General features: G+C 44.7%; 1 protein-coding gene across 1 annotated transcript in view; it reads left to right on the top strand.

Moving 5' to 3' along the window:
* COTL1 (coactosin like F-actin binding protein 1) overlaps window positions 1-22,555 on the top strand; it is a 30,669-nt gene extending 8,114 nt beyond the window's left edge. Inside the window, exons 3-4 of the mRNA XM_030581506.1 lie at window positions 7,602-7,759; window positions 21,260-22,555. Coding sequence (XP_030437366.1) covers window positions 7,602-7,759; window positions 21,260-21,370 — 269 coding nt within the window. The 3' untranslated portion in view covers window positions 21,371-22,555. The remainder of the gene's footprint in view (window positions 1-7,601; window positions 7,760-21,259) is intronic.
* Window positions 22,556-24,324: the final 1,769 nt, after the last annotated feature.

The raw sequence follows: 24,324 nt of genomic DNA, 5'->3' as shown, positions 1-24,324 counted from the left end.
AGACGAGACAAGTAAATAAACTGCCCTGGCCCACCGGGAGGCTTACCCTGGCGGGCTGCATGCCAAAGGTTGCCAATTCCTGGGATACGTGTTGGCTGGACATTAGAATGAATTATTGGCCTTGGTTACATTTTGTCTTGTATTTGTAATCATGATGCTAAACATCAGTCTTTCTTTTAAAGAAGATTATAGGACCTTAGCCAAAGCCCATTGAAGTAAATGGAAAGTCCTGTTGTCTTCAATGGGCTTTTGATAAGGTTCCAAAGGCCTAAACTTTACCAGGGACCGAGTGCTGCCCAGGGGCTGGGCCCTCACCAGTGTGATGATGGGGATGGCTGCTCTAGGAACATCTCTTACCCAGGTGTCTCAGAGCATTGGTATCTGCGTACTGAGGGTTAAGAGGTGAAGAATTGCAACCAGAGTCAGGTGTTTAAAAGAGAAAGCAGATGCTGGGCTTTTCCTCCTGCCAAACTGGGCCCATGTCCCTTCCTTCCCCAGTGTCTCCTACACAGTCATGTTTCTCTGAGACAGCTCAGTTCTGAGAGTATCCTTATAATAAAATTTTAAAATGTCAGCTTAAGCAATCTTACTTCCTGTTGGTTAACCTTAGCTTAACATTCTAGCTTGCATCAGGGAGGGTCAAAAGGGGACAGAATTTGTGTACTGATAGCAGGAAACCAAGTGGTCTGACATTAAACAACGAGATGGCCCGAGATCTTTACCATGTGGCTCATTTCTTACAGCTTACCCATGACAGGCAGTAGATATCGGTTAACACTGACCAGGCATCTGGCACAAAATGGATCTCCAAGGCCATGAAGGGGCCACTTCTGAGTCTGCAGTTTGGTTGCATATGAACACAATGTAGCATTAATGTTCTTTGAGACTAGAACCAGTATCTAGCTGTAAGAGTACTCGAAAATGGCACCATGCAAACTAAATTCCCTTTGGTTTCATTACAAGACAGCCTTACTGTTACTTAGGGTTATACACACACAATTCTTCCCCCAAAAGTTTCTAAAACATTTGCAGATGTGTCTTGTTATGCATGCAAAGAGCTGCATCCCATAAAAGTGGTATATAACTGGAATTAACCTCCTACATATTGTCATGTTTGGGAGCTTCATTTTATTTTCTCCCAGTATAGTTGGGTTGCTATGGTAGGAAAAGTGGTAAGCTTTTCCTAGTTTTGTGGTGGTGGTTGTTTTATCCTCAGCAAATTAATCACAAGTCAAAATATGTACACAGACTGAGTATCATTTAAGGGAGCAGGAGCTGTAATTCTTGCTTCCTGTTTGGAGTATAGGGGGAAAATCTTTGGTGTCCCAAAATGTTGGTGAGTGTTTGTCAGTGGTAGGCTTTGTGGAAAACACACAGAGATAGAACTTCAGTGGTTGTAATAGTTGTAGCTCAGGGATTGGCACCCTTTGGCACAGGGTCCGCCAGGGTAAGCACCCTGGTGGGCCGGGCCGGGCCGGTTTGTTTATCTGTCGCGTTGGCAGGTTCGGCCGATCGCGGCTCCCACTGGCCGCGGTTCGCTGCACCAGGCCAATGGGGGCAGCGGAAAGTGTCAGCCAGCACATCCCTCAGCCGGTGCCACTTCCCGCTGCCCCCATTGGCCTGAAGTGGCAAACCGCAGCCAGTGGGAGTCATAATTGGCCGAACCTGGGGACACAGCAGGTAAACAAACCAGCCTGGCCCGCCAGGGTGCTTACCCTGGTGGGCCACGTGCCAAAGGTTGCCGATCTCTGCTATAGTTCAACAATTCACACCATCTGAGGATCTTGCCCCGTAATATTCTCAGCCTGAAGAGCAGAACTTGAGTTGTCCAGTTCTCATTAATATCCTACTTGGCCATATCTGTTAACAGGATGTTAAAGATACGTCCTTGGAGGTTTATTTAAAGGTTGTTTTAATTAGCTATAAAAGTGGAGTAGATTTCCTCAGAGCATTTAGAAGAAAAATTCCTCAGAGCTAGAGCAGTTTTAGTTCCTTTTAAACTCTCTGCTCACCCTTTTTACTTTGTGCAGCTACGGTAGTATACTCACATTGTGATGTCCTGATAAAATGTAACAAGATGGTATGGCTGCTACAAAAAGTGTAGGAAAAGGAATCTGTTCATCCAAGGTTCAACTGAACACGTAATGAAGAATTTTGACTTTCTCCACGCATGCCTCTTTCTTTGAGGATTAAGTAAGCCAATGTTTTCCAAGTAACATATGAATAAAGCCAGATGGAAAGCAATAAGAACCAGGACACTTTTGAGGAAATCTGCCACGTTTTCTCTATAACTAGCTCTGTAGGACCAAGGTATTCATAACACATGGTATGTAAGGACAAAGCCTTCTGTCAGATGTTTCCTTGCAGTCCCTAGGTACAGTAATGCTGGGTGAGTAAAGCTAGGAGTGGTGACCTTATCTAAGAATATGATTGATTTGCCAGTTTGTTACAGCAATGGGACTAATGTTATAAGGCTTTTTGCAGTTAAAATACCTTTCTTGATTCTAGTCGATGTGGAATGTTGCAGCTTTATAGTCCAGTGGGGAAACTTTTTTGATTCAATTGTATTAAAATACTTGGGCGGATCAGAATAGATCCACTTGGGGTGGGGGAGGGGGAGAAACACTACCTACCTACTGATAAGTAAGGAACGAATTTGAGAGGAGATTAAGTGACCTTATTGTTGAGGTGTTCATTGCATTATTACTTCATTATTTACATAGCGTCTACCCCACCCTCGGCATATACAACTGTAATATGCTTTCGTTGAAGCTTGTGAAATCTTCCCAACTGCAGCCATTGTCTATGCTAGGTCCAGGTCTATGAATAATGCTCTTTTGTTTGCTTCAGGTTGTACTGATATTCAAAGGTCAGCGGTTAGGAAGATGGCTTCATGGAAGCAGGGCAAGATTCCCTCTTTCAGAGGGAATGTGCCATCTCTATTATAATTTTGTTTGAAAAACACTGCAGACATCAACATCCATCTTCTAAAGCCAATTTAAATGGTTCTTGGGGAGGGGGAGGAGGAAATTAAAGTGTCTTGGGTTTTTTCAGTTGGGGAGGGGGGAGGACCAGCGTTAACTAAGGCTCTGACTACTTCTACATAAAAACAGCCATAGTGCATCAGAGCAATGATCCATCTAGCCCAGTATCCTGTCTCCTGACAATGACCAGTGCTATATGAATTTATCTAATTCTTTTTTAACCCAGTTACACTTTTGGCCTTCACAACATCCCCTGGCAATGAGTTCCACAGGTTGACTGCATTGTGTGAAGTACTACTTCCTTTTGTTTGCTCTAATGCAGAGAAATGATTTGGCAGGATAGCTCTGGTTACCCCTGGAAAGGAAATCCATGAATATACAAGAACTTAAGTTTGGATCCTGTTTCACTGACAATTTGTCACTGTGAACATGCTTCAGACTATTTGTGAAACTCAACCAGTTCTGCCCAGCGATTCTGACTGCACACTCTGAATTCTGCCAGAAAGACCTGCTTCTCTTGTTGATGATCTGTTATCAATTATACCAGCTTTTTCTTTTATGTCTAACCTTTGCAGTTCTTAAACACAATGAGTATGTCTACACAGCAATTAAACACCCACGGCTGCACACTTGCGGGACTGTAAAATTGTGGTGTGGACATTCAGGCTAGGATTGGAGTCTGGGCTCTTGAACCCTGTGATGGGGGAGGGTCCCGTCTGAGCCTGCAGCAGCTGATGTGCACCAGCTGTGGGTGTTCAATTGCTGTGTAGATATACTCAGAAGCATTGAGTGACATTTGTTGGCTTTCAAAGGCTTCTTACATTGGCTTTGGCACTTATTTTCTGTGGAGCGGGGTCAAGGGAAATGGTACAGAGCCTTTTAGGTTTCTATAAGGCTCCTTGGTGATGCCCTATAGCAATATACATGGTATACAGGAAAATTTTATTATGGATCTAGATGAGGGTGGTGTGACTTAACATTCGACTTCCTACTGGGCATCCTAGATGTCTCACATGGTGGTAGCTGGGACAGCATAGGAATAAAACATGCTGAATTGTTTACAGTAAACTTAAATAGGACCAGGTGTAACAGGCTCCTTTTCCAAAAAGCAAGTGCTCTGATTCATGGTTCTTTTATGTGTCCTCTGGCTGCACTAAAAGGACACCAAGTGACCTATTAAACCGATGAAGCAGCTGTGATTAGGTGTATTCTGTGCTCGCTTGATTGTCCATTTGTTCTGCTTCTCTGGAAGATCGGGGCTCTGATGTAGGTTTCAGTATCTTGTGTGCTCACAAGAAAAGACTGGAAGGGGGTGGTACTATGTATATGCCTGTGATTGCAAATGCACCCAACAGCTTGGGTTGGTGAGTCACCCTGCAGAGAAGAAACGCAGAATCTGTCCAACTCCAGAGATGAGATGCTTGTACGCAGATGGTCACTAAATAGAAACCTTAGTTTGGCCTAACAGAGCAGAAGCCAGGCCTTGAAACAAGGACTATGGTGATGTTAAAATCTAAGGGCCTGATTCTCTGTTCTCTTCTTTCAGTGGAGGGGAAGGGAATGAAAGAGGGCTCGTTCTGGAAGTAGGTACAGAAATGCCTCTGCTGCTGGCTACTCTTCTTAGTGGCCCTGTGCTTTGACTGAGTCACAGATGAAGGTGGGGGCAAGCTAGCCGGAGGGGGTGAGGAGCAGCCATGCCCTGTGGCATGCTCCCTTCCTGACTCAGTGGACCTCCATCAGGAACTCCTAGGGATAGCTAATACAGCCACACTCCTAGGGATAGCTAATACAGCTAATACAAACCCTGTTGTGCCACTACCAGGGTTTATGCCTGGGCAGTACGACATGCTGCTGTGGAGAGGGGAGTAAGCTGCTCTAAAGATTCCAGGATGAACCCCCATGCTTGGTGTCTGCTTTCCCCATACATTGGCAGGCTCCAAAACTTGTGCCCATTCTTTCAGGCTGCAAACCCCCTTCCCTTTGGACAGAGACAATGTGCATGCCAATCCTTTCAATCAGGAGTTAGCAAAGTTCTAGAAGCTCTCCAAGGAAGCAGAGAGATACTGTAGTTTGTTTTTTTTTGTGATTTCCCCCCACGAATCTTGCAGTGCACATGGTATGTCTTCTCAAAGCCCCAGTATCTGGAACTGTGAGAGCTGTGACTGTAATTAATAAAGAAAATTAAGCTTCTAGTCTTTGTTCTCCAGCTTTTCTCTGCAGCCACCTGACACCTAAAGGCTCTCAAACGAGAAAGTAAAAATGGACTCAATTTACTGTTTATAAATCTCATGGATTTTTAACCCAGTCATGATTTTTGGGTGGCCTGACTGTTTGTTTTTGAAACCTTGGGGTTGAAAACACTTGTTTTCCTTATTCCAGAAAAAGCGCCTTGTTCCATATCGTGGGGGAGAAGTGTCTCTTTCTGTGATTCTTTGCCATGGCCAAGTGAAGGAGCAGAGGAAACAAAGGCATTTCTATGAGATATCTTTTGAAGTTCTTCCCCTCCTGTGGGTTTTTCAGCAGCAGAGACTGATCTGTCTGCAGGCATGTAGATCAGACACTTAATTGGAACATTCACAGATCTCTGACTTTGGATTACTCTCAGCAGGGCAGCACCTTTGTAGATTAGCCCAATTTCCTTATGTGGATCTGCAGAAGTTTCAGGGACAGAAGGAAATAGTAATAGCCATGGCTACACTTATAGTTCTGCAGCGCTGGTAGTTACAGTTGTGTTCCTACAGCTGTGTAGGGCCAGCGCTGCAGTGAGGCCACACTGACAGCTACCAGCGGTGCAGTGTGGCCACATTTGCAGCACTTGCAGCGCTGTTGGGAGTGGTGCATTGTGGGCAGCTATCCCAGCATTCAAGTGGCTGCAACGCGCTTTTCAAAAGAGGGGGGTGGAGTGGAATGTGACAGGGAGCGTGGAGGAGATAGACAGAATGGATTTTTGGAGTTGACACTGTTCTCAGCTCCCTGCCTTGCAAGTTCTAAGGACTGGAAGACACACAGTGCCTAACTTCAATCATTTTAAAAGTTCTGACCCCCTTCCCCCCACCCCTCTCTCATTCACTAAATGCAAATTATGTACTCCTAAATAGCCGTCAGCCCAGATAAGCATCTGCTCAACATGGACTTCCCCCTCCCCCTCTGCCGTGTGAGCGTGCTGTTTCTCTCTTCAAGCAAACAGCTGTGAACATTCCAAAGTAATTCCCCTGCCTGCCTCTGCTCGCTCAGCAAACAGGAGCTGTGTTTTTGTTTTTTAAGTAAGCAGTTTGGCTGAACTCCGAGCTCTCCCTTTCTTCCGGTTTGTTGTGGACAGGAATTCTGGGATACCTCCTTATACCCTGGAGGTCAATAAAAGCGCTGGTGGGGTCCATACTTGCTGACCAGCGCTGGATCACCAGCACTGGAATCCCTACACCCGAGGCTCGACCGGGTGTACAGCCAGCGCTGCAACGAGGGAGTTGCAGCGCTGGCCGTGCTTTGCAAGTGTGGCCACATCCTAAGTTGCAGCGCTGTAACCCCCTCACCAGCGCTGCAACTCTCTAGTGTAGCCATGGCCTAATAAAGAGTTTGAGAGCTCTTAGTAGAGAGCACTGGTGATCTAAATGTATCCAGCACATGCTTTTCAACATGAGATACCGTGATAGGGCACAAGCCTAATCACTAACCCAGACCTTAAAGAGTTAATGCAGCCACCACTTAACCCTGACACATTAATGGGAGCAGGGGAAACATGAAGGGTTACCTGGGAACATCTCCCTGCGAGTTGGAGCCCTGCCCACAGGTCTGTGTGTGGAGACTGGTGGTTGTAGTTGCTGTCTTTGTCTTGTTAGGGCCGTGTGTTTTGTTGTTGTTCTGTCTGGACTCTTTATAAGTTCCCCCTGGGAAGAAGGGATCACAGCGGGCTGAAGGCTGCTTGCCTGTTTTATTTTGTGGGCTGGGAAATCAGCACACCAGCCCACTGATGCGTCTGCCCTCAGCAACTTCTGGTCTTGGTTTTTGTTCAGTGAGCTGTTTCCTTGGTCTATATGGTATGGTTCTTTTGGTTGCTGTGCAGTGCAGTCACCTGTTACAGTAACTTGAGTTCTTGACTAGTCTTTCTCATTGCTTATCCAATCAGGCTTGGGTGTGCATCTGGTCATAGGTCTCCTATCCTGCAAACTGCCTTGCACAAGTGGATTCCTACCTTCCAAGAGCAGCTTGTGGCATAGGGGCCAGTGATCAATGTCTTTCCTTTCCTGCATGCTGAAGACTAAATGCGTCATCCAGGTCAGCTGTGTGGACTTGAAAGACCTGGCCAATTGCAAGTGCGTTCCTCGCTTCCAAACTTAACAATGTAGCAGCTGGCATGGTACAGCTGTGCCAGTCAGGTAACTCTTAGTCAGTGAGCATGCCATAGTGAAAGGCAGATCTAACAGGGGAAGAAGATATGCTACACACGTCTGTGTACACATCTCCCCTATTCTAAGAGTGTTTAGATTTGTTTAAATGTTGGTAATTCAGATCAGGACACCACCTGGCTATGCTCAGAATCGATCAAGACGAATTCTTTAGTGAGGTAGTATTTTGTCTCCTTTCTAATGACATCTCCTTTTTGTTTCTTTGTTTTTAAAGATGACATCAGGTTGTTTGGATTTGTCCGATTTACCACTGGGGATGCCATGAGCAAGCGAGTCAAGTTTGCCCTCATCACTTGGATCGGAGAAAATGTTAGCGGCCTGCAGAGAGCCAAAACCGGGACTGACAAAACTCTGGTCAAAGAAGTAGTACAGGTAATGCCACCTTTCTGACCTGCACTGCTTCTAGCCTTTGAGAGCATGGGGTGGGAAAAGAGAAATTTGGTCATCCTTAGAAAACTATTCTCTTTTTAAAGCTTTAACTTTTCACCCTCCTTACCGTCACCAAGACTCAATCTGCCCTTTGCATGCTCAGTTAAAAATGAGCACGTTTGGACTCTCAGCTGTCACCAAAGCTTATGGCTGTAAGGAGAGCAACAAAAGTACGCATTCCAGTCCTTGCCTGGGTAAGTACATCTCTTCGCCCCTGTTCTTCTTCTGTCTCATATAAAAACAGCTTAATATTGAGACATGTATAGCAACGCACTGGTAGTTAGATTGGATAAAGATAATAGGAAAGAGACTGCCATGCATATTGTTTCAGTGATTTTTTTTATTTTATTTTAGACCATCAGAAGGCTCCAGGTTATCTCACTGTGCAGAGACAATAGACTGCAAGGCTGGGCTTGCAATTGGTATTAATTAACGAGCAGCTTTTAATAGTTAACTAAACTTGAATAGTTTCCTGTTTGGCATTGGGTGTAACAGGAACATGGAGATAGATCTGTGTACAAAGCACACATCTTGGAAAGTTTCCCCAGTGGAATTTGTCTCTCCAAACACAAAGTATAATTTAACCATTTAGCGCATGCCTAGGACATTCTGACACAGTGTTGTGTTCCCACAAAATTCAAGTTCAGTGGACCTCAGTAGGCTTAAATCAAGGAGGAGGGGAACTTCAGCATTGTGGAATGCTTATCAAATCCTCTCATCTAAAATAGATAGAAGCAGAGAGGGCACTGGACTAAGAGTCAGGAGACCAGGGTTCTATTCCCAGCTACTTCCACTGGCCTACAGAGTAATCCTGGGCAAGTCATGTCCCTTCTCTGTACTCGGTTTTCCTATCTGTAAAATGGGAATAATGATACTGACCTCTTTAGTAAAGAGCTTTGAAATCAATTGCTGAAAGCACTGTGTCAGAACCAGGTGCTAAAACAGTCTTAGAGTTTAAGGCAAGAAGGGACCACCAAAAATGTTCCTACCGCTTTTGTACGCAGAGGTATCCTAGCCAACAGCAGCGCAACTGTGACTAAACAGATTTACAGTTCAGCATTTGCTTCCTCTGAAGAAATGTTTATGGTGGGACCCATCTGATAAACAAGTTCCCTAAATGTACTGCCTCTTTCTGGTGCCTCAGAACACCCTTTCTCACTGAGCTGTCAGAACAGGCTGAATATTGAAAATCATGGAAGAGATCGGAAGGGACCTCAAACAGGTCACCTAATCCAGTCCTCTGCACTCAAGGCAGAACTAAGTAATAACTAGACCATTCCTAACAGGTGTTTGTCAAACCTGTTCTTAAAAACCTCCAATGACTGAGATTCCACAACTTCCCTATGCAACTTGTTCCAGTGCTTAACTACCCTGACAGTTAGGAAGTTTTTAGCTAGAAGATCAAAGCCAAGAGTGGTTAACTCTCCAATAGCCTATTAAATCAAATAGGCTATTAAACAGGCAACCAATCGAGTTTCATGTAACCGGAAGTTATGGACTGTTGTATGGGTCAGTTGTCAGCATTATAGTTTTGCTTAATGTCCAATCTAAACTGCCCTTGCTGCAATTTAAGCCCATTGTTTATTGTCCTATCCTCAGAGATTAACGAGAACAGTTTTTCATCCTCCTCCTTGTAACAACCTTGTCCCATAGTATGTCCCCTAGTATTTGTCTACATTAAGAAATCTCCTTTGAGGGGGGATTGTGCAGGATGAAAATGAAGGTCCCTTCAGTTTACTGTGTAATGTTTGTTACTTAATTATTTTAACCTACAAATAACTCAGACAGGCCTGCTGAAATTCAAACTGCTTCCTAGGAAATACCCATTTATGCTGCACCTCCCAACATGGGAACTACACTGAAGGATTCATGCTGAAACAGAAGGTTTACCCCGTAAATGGTAGTGATGAAACAAAACTTTATTAATATGAAGTAGCTGAAACTGTATAATTGTAGTTGAAGCAGAAATTATATAATGCTGACAACTGACCCATACAACAATCTGTAACTTTCTGTTATATGTCATTTGAAACTTGATTGGTTGCTTGTTTAATAGCTTATTAAATTTAATAGGCTATTGGAGTGTTAACCACTATTGGCTTTGACGTAAAGCCTTAATCTTCTAGCTAATCAATATATACCCAGTAAAAGCTCTGAACCTGAAATATGAACATTATGGAAATTGTGCTATGAACCAACTTTATTAGGCAAACCTGTCTCTTTTGAGATCATCCCCAAAGTATTTCCAAATGTATCGACAATTCTCGTCCACCTTCTTTAGAAAATTACCTCCATTAAGCAAACTATTTGGAGGTGTCACTTAAGGCAATTTGAACTGTAGTGTTGTGCTCCCCCCCCCCTCCACCCCCTTTGTGGATGTCATAATTGAGAGCCAAAGAATCTAACCCGTATCATGGGGTGTGTGTAGGTATGTTTCATTGAATTGATGCATAATACCAAATAGGCCAAACAGGCTTAACTTTGAGATAAACCCCACAAAATCCACAATGAGCTGGGGAAGTAGCCAACCACAGGACCAAAGGAAGCAGGGACAGAAGCATAATGCATGGTAACCCCCAGGTGGATAATAAGTTGGTAGAGAGCTTTCCTTTCACCCTTCCACTTCCCTGATTCTTGGCACGCAGACAGAAACCACAAGAGACCAGAAGTCCGAAGTGCAGACAATGCGATGTTTATTGGGGTGAGTTTCCAAGCATATTCCAAAGCCCTTCACACCAGCTGGGCTTATCTCTATATGCTGATAGTCTGTTCCCAGCTCTGACACCGCAGAGCCTTGCCTGTGTCCCTCTTCCCTGTTCCCATTCCCCTCAAGTGCTCAGTTACGATGGAAATGAGGACCACTAAGGGCATGTCTACACTGCATTGTAAACCTGGGCTCAGACTCCAGTTTGAGCCCAACCCCCTACTGCCCCTTCTGTCCACACATGAATCTATCTGGCTCAGGTCACCAGGCATTCAGGACCTGGGTCCCAGGACTCACCCATCTGGTGGGTCTAAGCCCAAGTCCCACTGAGACTTGGGTCCAAATTCTGTCATTTTGCAGTGTGGACACAGCTTGATCTGCAGACCCAAGGCAGAAGGTGTGCATAATGAGGCATGGACACATTAGCATGGTTGTGAGACCCGGTCCAGCAATTGTAAACCCAGTTTTACAATGTTGTGTGGATGCTCAAGCACTGGCTTGTACACACCAAATCCACAAGCCCGAATCCCACACACCCAGTTTTACAATTCAGTGTATATATACCCTAAGTACCGAGACACAGAGAATCCCATGCACCCACTTCTCAGTGCTAAGCAACATCCTATCCTATGAAATAATTCAGTTTTATAGTTGTTTTGCAAAATACCTCTTTTATCTTTCTAGAGAAGTATGGCTGATTTCCATTTAATGGTTCAGCTACTTGTAGACGTGGACACATTCTCCCCTCTCCCCCTCAATATCTGTGATATAGCCAGAGAAAAAAGAGCAAGAAGGGCATTAATGTTACAAGGTTTTTTTGTTTTGTTTTGTTTAAAGAGAACGTATTGATGCTTATTTTCAACTGTGGGACAATGAATGGACAAACTTCCATATTTCTTAGAGCTTTGTATTGCATGCTGGAACTAAATATTTTTCAAACAAGAGGCTGCACTTTGCTGCTAGTTGCATTGGTGAAAATCCAGTGTCAACCTCATTGACTTAAGCTCTAGTGGGGTGCAAGCAGAAGTATTCAAATCTATTTATTTTTTGCCAAGAAAGCACAAGCTTTACCCAGTTTTGGTTCACTGGGTGGGATAACAGGAGCTCTAGAAAAAGAAATAACATTAAAAAAACCCAGTTGTGTGAGCTGCTCATTATTTTGTGGCTTCTCTTGCAGCCTGGCCCCCTATGTACACTTAGTTGTGTATTCTACCCATAGTTAACACAGGGATGCCTTCAGAATTAGCAGTATGGCACAAGGTGTTTTTGTATCGCGGATAACAGCTTTGAGTTTTAAATGATCAGAACAAATCTCTGGGTTTCAAACAACAGTCAATGGACCCTGGAGTAAAACATGAAGGGCATTTGCTGTGGTATAATAATTGTGAAAGTCCATGTTCCTTTTGCTAAGACCCAAGTTCCAATGAAAAGGAGTCCTGCTTGGGTATTCTCGGCGAGGTCACAGGGAGGTTAGACTAGATGACCCTTGCAGTACCTTCTAATCCTATGATTACAGAGGCAGAGCATGCAAGTCATGGCAGGTGATCATACTGTTCTACTCGGAGCTGGTTAGGCCTCAGCTGGAGAACTACGTCCAATTTTGGTAACCAATGTGTAGAAAGGATGTAAAGAAAGTGGAAAGGATTCAGAGGCAAGCAACAAAGCTGATCCAAGGGATGGAATGTAAGCCATATGAGCAAAGGCTGAAGGAACTGGATATGTTTGGAAAAGAGGAGATTAAGAGGGGATATGATAGAGGTCTTCAAATACTTGAAATGCCGCCATAAAAAAGATGGAGAAAAGTTGTTCTCTTTTGCCACAGAGGGCAGGACAAGAGACAAACTACAGCAGAGCAGAGTTCAATCTCTGGAAAAACTTCCTCACTGTAAGAACAGTGGAACAAGGGGAACAGACTGCTTGGGAGTTTGTGAAAGCTCCTTCACTGGAGGTTTTCAAGAGGAGGCTGGATAGCCATCTGTCTTGGATACTTTAGAAACAACAAATTCTGCATCTTGGCAGGTCCCTTCTAACTCTGTGGTTCAATGATACACTATAGATGCATTTTCAAATAACGGGCTGAGCACTGTTCAAAGCTTAACAAATGCCAGTAGACTCCGTGCTTCTGCCGAGATCCTAAAAGCAAGTGGAACCCAGCTCGACCGCTGCCAAACAAATGAAATCCATTGCATTGCATTACAGAATAAAGTACATTTACACATGGGGATTATTAAGAGTCTGCTAGAAGCACCTGTAAGGGAACCACTTGGGATAGCAACTGTTCAAGAGGAGATTGGGGCTTGTGAGCAAAAGAATAACTTCCTATAAAGGAAAGGGAGAGGAACTGGCCTGCCCTTTCTTTGTGCTTTGCATTCTTTTGGGTTCCTCTCCTGGGAGTGGCTGCAGGGGCTCTGTATTCTATGAAGTGATATTTTAAGAATTGTAAAATTGCTGGGCCAGATCCTCAACTGGTGTAAATCAGCGCATTTGCATTGGCTTCAGTGTTGCTGAATTCCCTCATCTTAAACTGTGGCAAAAGGTCCAGACACTCTGTGGTTATTATATTGGAGGAGTTCAAGTAAACCTTGGGTGGGTCCTTTGTCAGGCTATTCAATTTCCACCCCCATCCCTCTACCACAGCTGGAAAGCCAACATTCAGGTCTGTGACTTGCCCCAAACCCTTCTGCAATGTCAGCTGAGGACGGGTTTGGAGTAGGGGTGGATGGATGGCCTGCAGACATGCACCCAGAATGGGTGCCTTTTAACATGCTATTAAGGGGCTAGTGGATGGTGACTTCCTGCAGTATAGCTTGTTGGAGTGCAAATTAACTTGATGGAACTCTGTCAGCATGCTCCATCTCATGCTGCACACCTTGTGGTGTGGGAATGGCTAGGTAATTCATGGGGACTTCTGAATCTAAAAGCATAAATCTCCAACTTAAGCTGGGGGACCAAGTCCATTCAATTAGGAGCAGTAACAGCCTCAAACCTATGTCTGTAGTCCAACCAGGAGAGAGGGACAAAGATTTACACTGGACTAGTGTGAATTACACACTCCCCTGGCTGAAGGGACTCATCCCAAATTTCAGATATCCAAAGCAGTTCAAATTCTACTATCGGCCACCATTCATAATAGCAAAGATCAAACACAGGCAGGGCCGGCTCCAGCTTTTTTGCCACCCCAAGCAATGAACCAGGAAAGAAAAAGAAAAAGTCACAATTGGTGGCAGCTCTACCGCACCACTTCATTCTTCGGCGGCACTTTGGCGGCGGGTCTTTCGCTCCGAGAGGGACTCGGGGACCCGCTGCCGAATTTGTCGCCGGAGACCTGGACGTGCTGCCCCTTTCCATTGGCCGCCCCAAGCACCTGCTTCCTTTGCTGGTGCCTGGAGCTGGCCCTGAACACAGGACATTTGGTGCTTTTTGATGCAAAGGTCCCATTGATAAAGCTGACCCAAGCTGGGTGGGTCTGTGGCTGCAGGTTTGACCATCTGATTGAGTAGGCCCCACTTGTTCACTTACAATTATACACTAGTGTTGCACTTTAAACTTTTTGTGCTGCTTAAAAAGCCAAGTCCTCTCCTAGATTTACCTGTTTTTATAATTGAGTTCTGTCTCTTAGTGCTCAATACACAACCAGCCTATTGGCTGTCTCCATTTCTGTAGCTATTGTTTTGACCTGCCTTGCTCAGGAGCACCCAGGAAATGTGAAAAGGTACAGTGTGCGCTAGGGCAGTGGTTCTCAAACTAGGGCTGCCGCTTGTTCAGGGAAAGTCCCTGGCAGGCCAGGCTGGTTTATTTATTGCCGCATCCACAGGTTGGGCTGATTGTGGGTCCCATTAGCTGCAGTTCGCTGCTCCAGGCCAATGGGGGCTGCAGGAAGTGGCAGCCAATATGTCCCTCGGCCCACACCACTTCCCGCTGCCCCCATTGGCCTAGAGCAGCGAACCGCGGACACTGAGAGCTGCGATACGGTGGAACCTGCGGATGTGGCAGGTAAACAAACCGGCCCGGCCCGCTTGGGGCTTTCCCTGAACAAGCGGCAGCCCTAGTTTGAGAATCAGTGCACTAGGGTAGTTAATGGTTTTTCGAGCTGTTCATGTTTCAAGCTGTTTGATCTGTTCTGAGGGCCATGAGTCTTCACTGAGATTGCTGCATGATGACATATGCCACACATGGCCTTAGCACAGGAGGGCTGTCTTTTTTTACCTTAAAAAAAGGCTCCATTTGCGTTTTAAAATGGGCAACTCTGCTGATGACTAATGACCGCCCTGTGCACTGTGGTCCTAACAGTGCCTTGCCCCACACTTCTGGAAGCCAGGCTGTCAAATGCTACTATGCTGATTTTACACCCAGTCTGCACTCGTCTTTGAGCTGGTGTAGATGACTCCATGCGATGCAGAGCCGTGAAGGATCAGGTCCAGCCTTTCCCTGATTGCTGCTACAATGTCCACACATGTGCTACTTGCCTTCGCTCACCTATCTGCTCTTGTTTGCAAAAGGGGTGTCAAAGAGAGCAGGAAGCTGGTAGTACCAGCATTTCTCTGGTGGCCTCTTCTCTTTCTGCAGATTGTAGATTCATTTTAAAAAAAAAGTCTTAGTTCTCCTCTCTGCAGGGAAACTCCTTTTTTCTCTTCCTTCATCTATATCATTCTCCTCTTAACTTAGGGTTTTAAGCTCCTCAGAGTAGGAAATCTTTGTTCTGTAAACACCAAGCTCTTCCATGACTCTGTATAAATAAAGGGATTCCCAGTCCCTGGTTGGATGCGTGCCTGGTACGAATACTCACATTTGCTAGTTCAACATTTACCTTCTGGAAACCTTGACTATTCATGGTTTCCTCCAGCATTCCTGCCCAGAAAGTCATATGCTCCGTTGTCTGTCTAAAGCAAATTTGGGTGGAAAGCCGCTCAATTTTTATGAGCAAATATTCACGGAATTCCTTTGGATGAGGAAATTGCCGGGGTTTGAAGACAAACTTGCTGAGTTCCTGTTTTGCATTTAACAATCAATTCATTTTTTCGAAGTGGGGAAGGGGAAGAAGCCTGGCTCCTCATTTGCACTGAGGCTACTCTGCACTGCACCAGCTGTGCAAAGCATCCCTACAAGCTGGTTCAGTGGCCACTACTCGGTCACTTCCACCCAGGGGTTTCATCTGTGCTGTAATGACTGCTGGAAGCTCACTCCAGCATAGGGTGATCATCCTCTGCCATAGAGTCACTGTGGCTCTGTATCTATTCCCCGTGGGTGGCATAGGGGATGTTGCTGGATAAGAGGCTCCACTGATCCCTTTGTTGCTGTGTTGCCTGCCTGGAGCTGTTGACATCTGACACGAGTGAAAGTAACCTTCAGGCAGCTTTCACTTCTGTTGTGTGGCCAGACTGGCACACAGCTGGCCCAGGACTGGGGCAGTACAAAGGTCCTTAAAGACACTTTTATTCACACACTTGTTTGTGCTATGTCCTCCTGGGCTGCAGCATCAGAGGATCTGGGCCTAAATGTTCACCGTCCTCTTGGGTATGAATAATTCATCTTCTCTTCATTGCTTCTACTGTGGGGAAACTGAAATGGCTAAAATACTGAAAACAAGATCTGAGGTCACTCTCTCTAAATTGCAAATGAAGTTGTCTTTAGCTCAGACTGTGTCTGCTGCTAAGGTAGCGGTGGAGGGTGATGAAACTGCACTGATGTGGTAAGCGAAGAAAGGTGGCTGACTCCAATTTACTATGATTCATAGAATTAAGTACCCTGAGGGAGGAGCTGCAGGCTTAGCAGATCAACACATTCTATATTACTAGGCTGAAATCTTATTTCAACGCCACTTAAAATGGCAAGGCAAATTACCCTTTTTTCATAGGGCAAGAGGCGGCCTGTCACCATGCAGACTTGTAAGATACAAAGTGGAAGCTGCTTCCTTTTAAGGTCAGAGTGATGAGCCTTCACTCTGAACTGAGCTCTGTCTGTGTGTGTGTGTGCTGTGCAATGCTTCAAATGCTAGCACAGAAAATTGTTGAATGAGACACAGTCTGATAACCAGGCCTTCAGAGTAATGTGTGCTGCCTCTAGTGAATATGAATCAGTCTCTCCCAGGTGAGACTGGCTGGATAGCATCTATTAACTCAAACCGTAGTTCTGCTTCTGTCTTAACATGACCATTTTTAATCCTTTTTTTCTCTGCTGGTGTTTTAACATAATAGCTATAACAAATGGAGATGGAATTCCTCCACCTTATAGTCCTGGTCTAGTGAGGATAGTTCAGTGTCTAATGTTCTTAACCCAGAATAAACAACATTCAGTAATCCAGTTTTTGACACCTTGGCCTAACTTTTCCTATCTAAGACCTTTTGTAAGAAGCTAGAGATCAGCTCAGATACAGCTGTCATTGATAGGGTCCACATTTCCTAGAGGATGGTACTGGCTTCTCCCTACAATCAGAATTGGTGGATACCAAGGTTGACAAATGTTGCATTTGAAATGGCCTCACCTATAGCGTAGGGCCAGTGCCTTTTGTGGCTGTGGCACTAGCTACAATGCAATAACTCACCTCCTATTATTCTAGTGCCTAGAAACCCCATTCAGGATCAAGGCTCCATTATGCGGGGCACTGCACACGGCCATGGTGAGAGATGGTCTTTATCCCAAGCTGCTGGCAGACTAAATAGACAAGACAAAGGGTGAGAGGAAGGAAGTATTGTATCCCTTTGTACAGATAGGGACTTGAGGCACACAGAGAGTATGTGACGTGCCCAAGGTCACCCAGAACATGCCTCCTCTAGGTTGCATCAGAACTGGACATAAACCAGCAGCTGCCTCCAGTAGACGTAAGGGGTGGAATTCTGTACTGTGCCTCCAGGGAGGATTTGAGCTGCTGTGGGGCCCACTACAAGCCACCTGACATAATTTTAAAGCAGCCAGGAGCTGCTGTAACTCATCCTCAGCTGCTTTGCAGCAGTACCATCCGCATAGCTGTGTGTGATGCAATGACTTGCCTTCTGCCCTCGGCCCTGCCATGCCCTTTATGCCAGGATTTATAAGGGGGCCTCTGCAAGGCAGCCCAATTGTACACAATACCTGCACCAAGCACATTCTGCCTTGGTTGGCTAAGGAGCTTTTATGGCCCCTGTATTAGAGCATTCAGAGGCCATATGGGAGGAAGAATCCTTCACAAAGTTCCTTTGCAAAGTTTCTTCACAAGGTCCCTTCCAGTCCTACATTTTTATGATTCTGTGCTTCATTTGCACATTCTGCATGGAGGCATTTTTTTTTTAAAGGCATTATGGGCCAGCTACGACAGACTTACATTACTTTAACGTAACCCTGGCTCTGGCAAGCTTTTGTATTGGAGAGGAGGAAGGTTTACTAACCCAGTGGGAAACAGACTGAAACTGCTAAGCTCACAAGAGGCGGGGTGGTGATGGTAATACAGGGCAGTGAACAGCAACTTGATAGGACTCTGTTTGCCTGGGATTAACAAGAGCTGAGCTCCTCTGCAGAGCTTCACACAGAATAATCGCAAGTACAATAGCTCTTTGGGTTTCTCAGCTGGGTAAATCCTCATGGAACTTGAATGTCTTAACACAGTCCCTTCCCCCTTCTGTATTCCAGACTACTGAGCATAGTTGGATTAAGTGCTCCTGGGTTTCTCTCTTTAAAACACCTCATTTTAAATAGTCACAATCTGTCAGTTACTTTCTGGGAAGGTAGCGTTGATCTGTCTTGTACCAGAAAGGAACTGATTATGGGAGTACGGGGAACTGATTTGATCTAGGAGCCTGAAGTACTGCCAAACAATTGCCATTTTCCAGAATTCCTTCTGACCACGATTTAAACTAAAGCAGAGCAGAACAGGCTTCACTTAGCTGCTATAAGCTTTTTTTCTTTCAAGTATCTTTTAAATATTGAGGTTCCTTGCAGTGTGGAAGGGGATCAGTCGCGGTGTGCGTGCCTTCCTTTTCCATTGCATGAAAAAAGTGGCAAATCTTTTCCAAACTGACCATTTTCTCTCCCTTCCCCCCCACCCCGCATACAAATTGCGGCTCTTGAGAAACTGCCAAAATGAAAGCTTTCCATGTAGTGTAGAATTTGATGTCAATATAAAACCCACTTCTTCCCTATACATATAGAGACAGTCTTGGCTGGTCTGTTCCAGAACAGTTTACACCCAAACAAGATGACTGCTTTCCCATGAAAGCCTTGCCTAGTTCTGCTAGGCTTCCTCTTTTAGGGTTTCGGGCTTTCATTATCTAGGAATCCTGGCTCTGCTGACTTCTTGATGCTCTCCAGCTGGGAGATCAGGCTTTCTGTCAGTTGTGCTGTTGCTATTAAGCATCCACGGCCACACAGAGGACAAGGGAACACAATCTTTTTGTTTAATTGCCTGATAGATGTTAGTGTCTGAAATGGGGAAAGGATAAATGAAATGCTTGCAGCTGTGGGACGTGGTTAGGTTTAGGATGCGAAGAAAAAATATGAAACGAGGCAATTTGTGTGTGTATGTGTGTGTGCATGTACCCAACCCCAGCAGAAGCAGACGTACATTTCACTAGTGATCTGAAAATTCTGAATCAGCACCAGTAGACTTGCTTTAGTATAGTAGCAATAGTATCCCAGAGATGCTGTGGAACTGCTTTCACAGTCTGTTCTGAAAAACCTCTCTTTTGCACAAAACCCATGGCAACTTATAGCTTTAGGGTTTCACCGCAGACCATCCTGTGAGCTGCATATACCTCTGCAGCTCTTCTGAATTTCTGTGCTGTGGCACCAACAGCCAGTGTCCCAAAGAATAGTTTATATCAAGTTAACCTTCGGTAGAGAGACTATAGAACATTTGGGAATTGCCAGGCTGGATCAGACCCAAGCTCCCTTTCAGTGACTGTTACTAGATGCTTCAGAGGTCAGTTCAAGACATCAGTTTATCTATTAGATACATATATGGCTCCCACTACTGTGGCAACTGGGCACCTCACCGTTTAATCGATTTATCCTCACGACACCAGAATGAGGTAGGGCAGTTCTGTTATCCCTATTGTACAGATGGGAGAACAGAGGCACAAAGACTAAGTGATTTGCCCAGTGTCACACAGGAAGTCGGTGGCAGAGCAGGGAATTAACCCAGGTCTCTCAAGTCCAAGGCTAGTGCCCTAGCCACCGGGACAGCCTTCCTCAGCCCAGCAGCCTGCTGGATCGAACGACAGTAGTTCCTACTCTCCATAATTATATCTACAGAATGTCTTTGAAACAGCTTTTCTCTTGCATTGGCCAAGCCCAGCCTGGGACAAGAGTGGAATGATGACATTAGTTGAGTTTAAGGTAGCTGTGGCGACACTGGGCCAGCGTAAGATCCCAATGTCTGACTGTAAAGCATTTGAAAAGTAGGGGAGGGAGGACGGTTAACTGTCAGCGGATGTGATCTTTTAATTATTATTATTCATATCCCAGCCATATGGAAATTAGCCTCCCACGCAGATCATGAAATGATGTTTCTGATCAGGGTGGCCTCTTGCTAATGGTTTCAGAAATACCAATTAAAAACTTCACTTTCAAATGCACGTTCACATTAATTCGTGATGACAAAGTGCTTTCGATCCCTTCAGTTTTCAAACAGCCGGGCTGAGCAAAATGGGCCGGTTGTTCTTGCCACAAAGGTTCTGGGGGAAGGGTGATGAGGTTGGGGGACCCTGGCAGACAGTGGCAACAAAAATATCTACAAGAGGTTCATTCTGCAGGGAACCTAACCATGTTCTGTCTTCAGTCATACTGGCTTTCCTGCATTGATTGGCTGCATCGTTGGACAATCCTATTAATTTATAGATCTGATTATGCAGTGTCCAAGATGCTATTAATGGCTTCAATGAAAAATCTTACCTGTACTGCGCTTGGAATAAGAACTAGTCTTTTGTCAAAGTCCCATCTCTCTAAAAAGGCCTTTTTATCTCTATCACAGTAGCACTTAAAAGCACCAAGCAAGGACTCCATTATGCACAGGTATAGTAAGAGAGAGTCCAGGGGTGGGCAAACTATGGCCCGCAGGCCATGTCCAGTCTATCTTTTAGTCTGGCCCCCGAGGAGCGGGGTTGGGGGCTTGCCACGCTCTGGCACACCCGTGTGTTCAGGACCTGCGTGAGGGCACACATGTTACCATGGCTGCAGAACCCTCCCCCTCACGTGCCATCAGAGCCTGGAACATGCAAGCTCACATGCCTGCTACTTATTGGCTTAGGTGACTGCTGTTTTAGTAGTGTTAATTTTCCATTGTTGAGGATAAAACAAAGAGTAGCTGTCCAGGGAGTACCAGCTGCATTGTTCACGTTAATCATGGAAGGTCATGGAAAGTGGGTAAGTTTGGTATAATTATCGTAATCGGTTGTTTTGTATGTATATTTGTAATAGTAAGTAAGGTTTAATGCTTGTTTCCACTAAAATGTATCTTTATTAAATAAAGTTTATTTGAATGTGTCTGAATTGTTAATTTCATGAGCATTCATGGCCTGCCATACAATTTCCATACCCGGTTGTGGCCCTCAGGCCAAAAAGTTTGCCCACCCCTGAGATAGTCCCTACTCCAAAGAGCCTGCAGGCTAAATAGACAACGTGTAGGAGAAAGAGTTGCAACCTGCATCAACCTTGAGGTGTCCTGGGCCAAATGAGGTTCCAATGGAAACAGCCTCCCAGTGTTTACACAGCTGGACAATTTCTGGTCCCCAAGTAATTAATTTCATTATGCTTTTCTCTGTCTCTTTCAGAACTTTGCCAAAGAATTTGTGATCAGCGACCACAAAGAGCTGGAGGAGGAGTACATCAAGAATGAGCTGAAGAAAGCTGGGGGTGCTAATTATGATGCCCAGAATGAGTAAATGCACTAGCCATGTCATACTACCTGCCTGAATCAGGAAGGGAGGGGCAAAGCACAACCACCCAACTAAATTCTGATGAGGAGAACAAGAGAAGACCGGGCTTATTTGTGTGTGTACCTTCTCCCAAAATGGACTTTTATTTTCCGTTCTGCTTCCCTCTTCCATATGAGCTGTTTTTATTTTTTACAAAAGTTGCTCAAGTAACTCAGTCCCCAAGCAGATGCTGATACTTTCTATAGCGTGTTGGTTTACCTTTCTGTTTGGCCCTTCACTTGTCATAGTCAACCTTGCTCTTCTTACAGGCCTGCCATTACATCCTTTTTTTTGTGTGTGTGTGTGTTCACATGGGGTTCAGAGTGGGCTCCGGTTACCACCAGGAGAAATATCTCTAGGAATTGTGCACATACGGCATTTTTTTAAAGTTCCTGATGGTATTCTTAGGACTACATCATTTTCCTTCTTCGATGTTCAGATCTAGTTGAGTTGACGCCACTTAAACTTCGATTAAATTACCTGAGCTTAGATGTCCAGTGGCGATAATGATGCTTAGCAGTTTAAAAAAACAAATCTCGTTTTCAGCTCTTAATCAATGGGAAGAAGTAAATTTGCCTTAAACATTGCTTGATGGTTGCTGTGCTGCAGCTCCACCTTCCCCCTTCTTTAAAATTTGATCCAATGTGATCTGAATGTTTTGAAGATATCATGGCAACAGTAAACTGGAAAAAAAAAATGTCTGGACGTTTGTTCACTATATTGTATACAGCGGTCTCTGGGCTTGTTTTTAAACAACTGCAAAAATAACAGCTGCTGCATCCAAGCAGCCTTTTATATTTACCCCCCCTCTTGCAAAGGTCATTTAAAAACAACATCTTGAGTCATCTGGGGGGCCTTAAGGCAGCTCCATGATGCTCTAGCTTCATAACCCAAGAGATGGAGCAGAGCAGACCTGTCCATTCAGAACAGAATGTTCAACAGCAGTACATCAATGCTGAACATTCAGGGATTAATAAAATAACATTGGCACAGTTTTAGTTACCAAACAAAGATCTTTTCTGGTTTTTTTTTTTCTTCCATCGATGATGAGTGTCCCCGGAATTAAGTTTAGGGAAAACTGTGTATTGGGGTTTGTGAGTTGGCGCTAATAAAAACCAGTAAAGAAATGTTTTCCAAAATAATGTTGTCCGTGACTGTTTAGTTCTTTTAATACAACCTATTTGGGTTTAGTGGCTCTCTTAATTCTGGGTGTTTGTAGTGGGTGAAGGATGGTGGAGTACAGAGCATGCAGGGCTGGTTCCCCCTGGTCTCCCCCCCCCACTGGTTTAAATTCATTGACATGTATTTAGTGTATACCGACCCTGTCTGCACTTCTCCTTCTGGTAAGTCAGAGCTGACCACAGTCAGCTGACACGCTTTGTAGAGCTTTGTTCAGGAGCTCTGTGTCTGAATTTCCAGCACCGGGAGATACCAGCTGGGAATTGTAATTAGGTCATAGCATGTTTCACTCTCACACAGCAGATGCAGGGAGGTCAGAAGCAGATTTCTGAGCAAGGAGTGCATTTTCAGAGCAAGCCGCACAATTTCCCTTAATGACTTGGTCCGTGTGTTACAATGCTGGGCTGACTGTAGTAAAAACTTACCTAAAAGGTAAATCAAATGGACATTTGTTGACAAGTTAAGATACAACAGAGGGAACAGAATGGAGTCTTGACTTCTAGCTCATCAATTCAAATGCAGCCCAGGTCAGTCAGCATTTAAACGCTGTTACGGCCTGTGTGAAATGACTGAGTCAGGTTATAGTTTGGGAATAAGATTGTATGAGAAATTTCACTACATCCGGCTTTGAAGCCTTGTTAGTCATTACACAGTGACCAAGGGCTGTGCTGGCATAGTGAACAAACTGCCCCTTCCCTTGTAGAGCTGCTCCCATTTGATCTGCTTTAAGGCACATCAGCAAGACAGTATGGATAAGCTAGCATAGAAGAATTAAAGGTCACGTTCTAGCCACTGCTTTGCTCTGCTCCATGAACAAAAGACCACCAGAGCCTTTTTAACCAGCTCCCATAGGCATTGCCTGGAGAAGGGGATAGCATAGAACCAGGATAGCAAGCACTATGCATTTCTCCCTGGCACAGGAAGTATCAGGGGTGTGACTAGAGAAAGGGGATGTGGTCAGAGTGCCACTGTGCTCCAGTGATCCCTAGCTGCCAGACCTGCCCACTGAGGCTGCTCTAATTTGCACCTATTTGAGGGTGGAAGATAAAGGTGATGAATAACCACTTTCTGCCCCTTCACGGTCAGATCTTGTGCTGCTGTCTGGGCACAAGGCTCTCCCCTTCAGTGTTTAGAAATGTTAATCCAGCACCCTGCAACCCTAACTACACTTGAAGAAAATGGAAAGGTAATGAAATAATTTATGCTACCTACCAACTCAGGATTAGCCCTTTGGAGCGTTTTGAAACCATTTTGCACCCAGGCTAGAATTCACCAGAGTAGAATTAAATGGGTGGAACTGTATAAACAATAGCTATGGCTCAGATTTTCCTAAGCACTGTGTTGGCCTGACTCTGACTTTAGTTTATACAGTTCTACTCTTTTAATAACCGTGTAATGGTGAATTTAAGATATCGCTGAGCATCAAGTCAGTGACTGTCCGCCTCTTAAAACAAAGACTTTGCTTTGTCTCAGAGACATTTTTCAAACCACACCGTTTTCTGCTGATACTTAAAGCTATTGAATGTAACGTTCCAGATGGTAGCTTATAAGCACATGGAGCAAACTCTTCAGGAATTAAGTTTGTCCCTTCACCCCTCCCAGCCAGTTTTCAATGTAAACTTAATTTAAACTAGAAATTAAAATTGTGCATTTTTTTACCACAACCTCTTTTTCTAAGTTATAGCAGGTTGCTGAGTTTATTGCTAGGAAGCTGAATGCTCCTCTCTTTACTTGTATGATCA

The sequence above is a fragment of the Gopherus evgoodei genome, chromosome 12 (assembly GCF_007399415.2).
Source record: "Gopherus evgoodei ecotype Sinaloan lineage chromosome 12, rGopEvg1_v1.p, whole genome shotgun sequence".
NCBI classification, from domain to species: domain Eukaryota; kingdom Metazoa; phylum Chordata; order Testudines; family Testudinidae; genus Gopherus; species Gopherus evgoodei.
Note: the sequence above shows the minus strand (reverse complement) of the source record. Positions and strands in the feature narration are given on the sequence as shown.